The 7,161-nt window shown below is 38.3% G+C and overlaps 1 protein-coding gene across 2 annotated transcripts; it reads right to left on the reverse strand.

Moving 5' to 3' along the window:
* LOC121318664 (ankyrin repeat domain-containing protein 46) lies at positions 1–7,161 on the reverse strand. 2 transcript variants are annotated; one of them, XM_041255579.1, is made up of 5 exons: positions 7,021–7,158; positions 5,648–5,990; positions 4,346–4,504; positions 2,959–2,997; positions 1–2,349 (listed from the first exon to the last, which is right to left on the reverse strand). In XM_041255579.1, the coding sequence occupies exons 2-5, from the start codon at positions 5,956–5,958 to the stop codon at positions 2,133–2,135; spliced, it is 726 nt and encodes a 241-aa protein (XP_041111513.1). In that variant the 5' UTR covers positions 5,959–5,990; positions 7,021–7,158; the 3' UTR covers positions 1–2,132. The 2 variants fall into 2 exon arrangements, with proteins under 2 accessions (XP_041111513.1, XP_041111514.1); XM_041255580.1 differs by lacking the exon at positions 2,959–2,997 and having other exon boundaries at positions 7,021–7,161.

A 7,161-nucleotide genomic window follows, 5' to 3' on the forward strand; every position in this document is an offset into this window, starting at 1 on the left:
TGAGCTTACGCATGCTTTTCTTTTATAATACAAAAAAAAGTAAAAGTGCTTAACTTAATGAAAACATATACATAGTGAAAATGGTTCACCAACAACTATATCAAGTTAAGTAGACAGCATTGAATTTCTTTTTTTTTTTTTTACTTTGGGGAATTAAAAGATTTCTAAAACAATTTGAAATAAAATCAATCTAAAAACACTAAATCAAAATTACATTTGAAACAATCAGTGTGATTTGGATTATTTACAAAAATGCAAAGATAATTAAACACTGTTTCTACTCTATATTACCATTTGGGTTAACCATAGCTTTGAAACACAACTCAATCGTATTAAACAACATTCACAAGAGTCAAGAGTATGGGTTTACTGTTGATTTGATTGTTTTCACAACTTTATTTTCCAGGTGAAGCCAATTTATCTTCCCATAACACAATACTGTTGGTAGATGTACTGTGTTTCCACTCCCCATTCACTTCCTGTGTTACATGTAATATGACTCCACCAGGCCGTACAGTTTCCTATGTGTCCTATAGTACGCAGCTGTAAAGCTCACATGGGGTCTTATTACATGTAACCCAGGAAATGAAAACTAAAAAATCAGCTATGACAAGAAAAATGTGCTTAAAAAATAAAGTATAGGAAACAAAGATATTCATAGCAAAACAATAAGGAGCTTATGAGAATGTTGTTATATTATTGTGTTTTAAACCCTTGGTTAAACCCATATAACCCATTTTAATACTGCATGCAGCATGCATGAAACAATCCGACTAGACACTGTTGATATTACTAGTTTCACAGCACTACCTAAAGTGCTCAGTTCTATAACAACTGCTACAGAGGGGAATGTACACAAATGTACAGTACGGTAGTGTAGTACTGTCTATGTACAAGTGTAGAACACTACCTTACACTGCAGTAAGCTACAAAGACAAAGTATTGTGTATACTAGTCTTTAGACACCTGTAGCAATTTGAGCCATTCCAGGTTTTTTACCAGGACCCTTGAATGGTTGGAACAGTAGCAATCAATGTGATTTCCAATTACACCAATCCCTATTTCAGGACTGATTGGATTAAGAGGTACTTATCTGAAATTTGTGATTATAGACTCTACCTAATAAATGACAGGCTTCATTTGGCTTGCATGATCTACCATACTGCCTACTTGAACCGTGCACAAACTATAACAATGCTGAACAAACATTACAGCACCTTCTTTAACAAGCCTGCCAGCCATCACTGCAATGGAAAAGTTTTTTTTTTTGTTTTGTGGTTCTAAAACCTAAATAAAAAAAACCTTGGCTTCTGGCCAGTGAACTGATCCCTGGTCATCGTCAGACTCGCACTTGTGACACGGCAGAGAACCAAGGCTCTTCTACTCTCTTCTCTTTTTCTAACGTGTAGCTCATTCTTCCAACCACAACACTTCCCTCCTGTGTTACAGGTAACAGGGTCCTACCCGAGCCTTACAGCAGTCCTATACTGGCTTCAAGACAATATGTGGGTGTCAAAAAGTGGGTTGTTAATGGGGAGAGGATAAATGGGCTTCCCCTGACTCAAAGCTAGTCTGGATAATTAAAGCTCAACAGTAAAGCAGCAAAGGACATGTGAGAAAGTTATGCTCATGACAGATAGGATGTTTTTATACACCTTGATTACTTAATTGCTTTTGAGAGTTAATAACCAAGCCTTTTAAATAATGTTCTAACCTTATTTGATCAACAGTCTCACAAGAAGTTGCATATTATTAGGGATTTGTTCACTGTGTGCAGTAAAATGCCACCACACTCACTATACATTAACCTTCTGTGAAGCAGATATTAGGACCCCACATACCGTATTTCTCAAAGTTTTACACACACTTACACATTTTAGGAGAATTTGCTGCATGTTTTTCACATGTGCGCTGGTTATAACATTCTACATAGTACACAGTGGTGTAGCGCAAATTATAAGAGATGTGGTTTATAGAAAAGGTGATCATTTGTTTTTAACCATTGTTATACATCATGTCAGAGTGCTAGACTCAATGTGAGCTCAACACATTGGCTCCTAATACCTGCTGCAAAGAAAGTACATGGAAGAATGCTGTTCTAATAGTGAGAAGCTGATCCTTTCAAGCACCCCCTAATGCACTAATTCGGGCTGGTTCTCCACGAAGGGAAGCACTCCGCTGACGTAGTAGGCGATGCCAAGGGACAGGAGAGCGATGACCACGATGAGCAGCAGCACTCTCCAGAAGCCCAGGTCTTCCACAAACTCCTGCCAGGTGGTGCGGAAGCTGGAGAGAACACCTTCGCTGTGCTGCAGGTTGGGGTTGAGCAGGGAGTGGCTCTCCATAGCACTGAGGACAACAAAAACAAGCATGTTAGTGTCATCAATCCCCAGCCACAGCTTTTAATACAGAAAAAGAGTCATCAGCATCTATATGTAGAGAGAAGCACCTCTTTATATTTTAAAATCCTGACACTATCAATATTTTGTGCTAAAGAAAATACTTACCAAGTTACATTACAATTTGATAAGTAACTCTCTAGATAAACTAATCAAACTAGGCACTATTGTTACTAGTTAATAGCTTGAACGCACTACCTTAAGTGCTTGGGAAATGTACACAAATGTATGCATAAGACCCCGACAAGATTATGCAGTACTGTCTATGTATAAGTGTAGAATTCTACCCTCACTATACTGTAGTACACTATCAAGTCAGAATTATTCTGCACTGGTCTTCAGACTCCTGTTGCACAGCAGTTAATGCTAAATTAGTGTAACCTTTTCACATAGATAAGATAAGGACTCCTCAATACTGATTTCTACACTCGTATTAAATAACGCGTTTACCAAGTTGTATGGCAATTAGACAAGTAGTTCACATCATGCGTTTGTTGGGACCTTCTTAAATCCTCAAATTCTGATACTCTCAATAATTTTTGAAAAAGAATGTCCTTACCAAGTTTCATCAGAATTGGATATGAGGGTCTCTAGGTATCTGTAAAAATGAAAGTGTGACTAAGTACTGACACATGGACAGATAGGAAACTTGATAGGACAGACAAACACATTTTCCTGATGCTGGAGGATTCACTGGAGGTCTAATAATCACAAATCTAAAGGGGGTCAAACTTGTTTTAAGAGGGGATCACTAAACTTCACTGAAGAAGTGTTTTGCACTGTAGAAATATTTACATGCAAACAAAACTTTTAAATCCACTCCAACAGTGCCAAACATGTTTAATGGCATGTGAAAAAAAGCATTAAGCTTTAATAATTAACCACTGTAGGACAAAAATAACCTGCAATAAATATGCATTATGCAGTATAATAGACATAAAGGTTCACCTTGCAGTACCTGCATAACAATCAACACCACATAAATTTAGCACTGCAGCAGGCTTTTTAAGCTATGGCTGAGCCAAGTCCTCAAAGAATCAATATACTGTTTCTCCTCGGAAACAGACACCTCTGTAATCCATTGGATTTGACCTGAAAACAAAATTCCTGCCATCATTACACCCTTTTAAACCAGAACCACTTGCCCACCCCCTGACACATCTGCTTATGTTGCATTAGATAGGTGTTCAAAGTACGCATACAGTTTTCTGTAATTATTTTGTACAGATGAAAGTGTGTTTGGAAGTTTGCTATGAAAGGTTGTGACAACACACTGTACTGATTTGAAAATCTGTATTCACCTTCAAAATGGTGGGGAAATAAAAACATATATTATTATAACAAAGCATTACCCTAAAACATATAATAGAACTAGATCTAGGAGCATAATCAAATGCAAGGCATGATTTGTTGTGAAAGACAAATACCTATGAATAACCTAGCTCACTTAAAAACTTAATACACCAGCTGTTACTAATCTACACTGAACTGTCAGTAGAGAGACAGAGGTATCTATTAATACTGCATCTTTGCATGTCTAGTGCCACAACAGGAGTGCCACCTTCTGCATCTCTGTAAATGTTTTATTGATGGGGCAGTCTGTCTGTCTGTATTAACTGTAATAAAACTTGCTACTGATATTCTTTAACACACGTGATGGAGGCATTTATTTTGCTTTTATTTGGAAAGTCCAATTATGCTCCCTCAATGGAACAATTCCACAGAAATGTTAAGGAGAACTGAAGGTCAGTGGGCATCCTCCGATCCCACAACAAATTGCATCTTACACAGGGGACCGATCCCTGGAGGACAAAGGCCAGTCCTGCAAGTGTCCACTTATTTCTTATATGTATACTAGGTCGGTCTTGGGGGACAGGGAATGTACATTTAAAGTGTACATTCCATTCATCCTTTCTAGGAGGTTCACTTGCCCCAGGGAAACTCACCTTTCGTTCTCTGCAGTCTGCATGGTCTCCAGTTTGGAGTGGGTTCCTCTGTTAAACCCCTTCACCTCCTGCTCTTCCAGGCCCTCCAGTAAGCGGATTGCATCCTTATTCACTCCCCTGCGCTTCGCCAGCACCAGGGGGGTGGCACCATTGTGATTGCTACATAAAATTAATGATACAAAACACATATTATCCACTGTCACAGCCCCACCCAAGTTAGAACAAATAGATGCACTACTTGAGTCTATTCTCAGGGACTCTGTGGCAGATTGTCAGGATACAGCCACAGCCGTTTTCATTTTTAGCTGGCCATTATTCTTGTGAATAGTTCTAGACAGTGCAATATCACCTGAAAAAATAGCATCTGTAAAACAGGGCTGTTAATTTTGAAAAATCTTATGAAAGCAAAACCTCATATGCAGTTGCCACAAATGAAGAAATAGCCTAAATTAGGACTATAAATTGGTTCTGCAGAAATGGTTTTTATTCAATCTGGAAGATGGAACCGTCTTTTTGAGACCTTAATTAGCATGCTGCAATTGATTCCCAGACCAATCAAATTTAATGGGATATTTTAATTATATCATATGCACTTACATACTGCCATTACTGTACAGATGAATCGTGACTACTTTGTTTACATAAACCATATCATAACAGAAGTATGTATCGTTTGTGTCTTGACACAATACCAAAAGCACAACATAGCTCAAGCAGATGACCAAATACCATAGTCCTTGAATAAAGAATAAGTGTTTTATAATTGGTATGGATACATACACGCCCCATCTCATTAAATTGTTGTCTTTTAACAAAATGGCCCATCATTTAATGACCATTTTATCTTATTACGCGTCACAGGCAATCAGGATAATCACGTGTATCCTGACCTGCATAAAGTGATATATATAGTATCATGAGATTACTGTATCCTTACTCCCCAACTACAATTTTCTATTACTGTTTCTGTTTAGATCATTATTTGCCATGCTTAATAACTATTCCAGCCAGAACAGCCACTAAGTCTCCTGTTAAAGAATTGATTTGAAAAACGATCAAGGTGAGCAGCTGAAATGTATGTCCCGTCTGAATCTGTGACAATTACAGAGGTGTCAGGAATTACTGTTGCACACCTCTAGACGATATTTCTAAATCCACTTCTCACTTCAGAAATTCACCTTTTTGAAGCAAACTCAGTGGCTGAAAACAGGCAGAAACAGCAATAATGGAATTATATAAACATTATAAGAAATTGTAGACTGTATAAAGTGACCCTTTATGTATTGTTGCAAGTTTACCTACCAGATGTCAATTTTGAGTCCATTGGTAACCAGAAACTGGATGGTATCCACATGGCCACAGAGGTGGAGAGCTGTGTTGCCCTGGTAGTCGGTGGCAAGCAGATCAGCGCCAAACTTGTGCAGAAGCCTGCAGATCTCCACATTGCCCCTGGCGGCGGCCAGGTGCAGCCCTGTACGGCCGCGGTTATCCCGGATGTTAGGATCAAAGCCGCTTTCGAGGAGGCGCTTCGAGTAGTTCAGGTCCCCGTCGATACAGGCTTGCAGCAGCGGAACATTTGTCTGGCACGAATCATTGACAAAGACATAAGACATGTCTGAGTGGGTATCTGTAAAGTCCAGTTTACCTGCAAGGGGAAAAAAAGACCTTCTATATTGGCAAACAGCCTAATCCTTTGCCAAGTTTAACCTTCAGTACTAGTAATAAAAACAAATTTAAACCAAGTAGCAACCTGCTCTGCTGCGGGCCAGGAACCCTGACGCCCCCTCCCCCTTTCACCCTTCTTGTACAAGTGAATCCATGAATTGAGATCCTTTCTTTACATAACATACAGTTTTATATTGTAATAGTGGTAGGTATTATTTGCATTGTGATACAAGACCAAAACACAACACAGCTCATTGTCGTTCACCAAATGGTCCTTGAATGAAGTTTTGTTAAGAGTTGTATGACTAGTCTCCCCATTACTTTGTCTTTTAATAAAAACGTGTATCACTAAACAATCATATGATCTTATGCATCGCATTGTGCGCATTATGAAAAAGTACCTCAGGAAGACAGGGTTAGGGTTTACCTCAGCTACCGAATTAAAAAAATAAATAAATAAATAAAAACAGTTTAGTACACAAATAAATATACACATTTTCACTTTTAACAAGGGGCACCACGTACCGAGTTTGGCTCTTAAAAGTTATTTTTAACATGTTTACAATTTTAGATAATTGTAATTACGCACGATTTTGTCCGTGAACTACAACTGCCTTGTTTGTACTGATTTGTGTACAATCTCAGCATCGACAGCGTACCATTTTCTGTCGTTTCGGGTCAAGTTTTGGTACCCGTACCACATTTTGATGATGTTCCACTTCTTGTCCCTACACGTACCGTAATGACACCAATAGTGTACAAGAAACTATTATAAATAACGTACAATTGTATTTTTATTGTATTATTACTATTTAAAAAATGGTAAAATGAACTGTTGAAAACCATAAGCGATTTAGACGTGGAATATTTTGGTAAATGCCCTGTACGATACCTCAGAGCAACATCTGGAAAAATTTGCAATACCAATACGCCCTTAGCCTACTGCTTACACAAAGAGATTACAACACGCTACTTCGAATGCTCTACATCCGTTGGTCTAATAAAATTACCTGCTGATGGTTTCTCTCAATAAAGCCGCAAATATCCTATCCGTCTTCTTCGTCTTGTTGAGTTGTTATTGTTGACTAAAAGAGAAAAAGCAATCGTAAATTAACTGATGATTTCACGACAGGGTCTTTTTTACGACACTA

The sequence above is a fragment of the Polyodon spathula genome, chromosome 7 (genome assembly GCF_017654505.1).
Source record: "Polyodon spathula isolate WHYD16114869_AA chromosome 7, ASM1765450v1, whole genome shotgun sequence".
NCBI classification, from domain to species: Eukaryota; Metazoa; Chordata; class Actinopteri; order Acipenseriformes; family Polyodontidae; genus Polyodon; species Polyodon spathula.

Excerpts from the sequence above, each read along its gene's own strand:
- LOC121318664 (XM_041255579.1), bottom strand. The coding sequence starts at position 5,958 with ATGTCTTATGTCTTTGTCAATGATTCGTGCCAGACAAATGTTCCGCTG. Across the intron at positions 4,505-5,647 it reads GGACTCAAAATTGACATCTG|CAATCACAATGGTGCCACCC; the intron begins GTAGGTAAACTT and ends AATTTTATGTAG. Across the intron at positions 2,998-4,345 it reads CAGACTGCAGAGAACGAAAG|ATACCTAGAGACCCTCATAT; the intron begins GTGAGTTTCCCT and ends TCATTTTTACAG.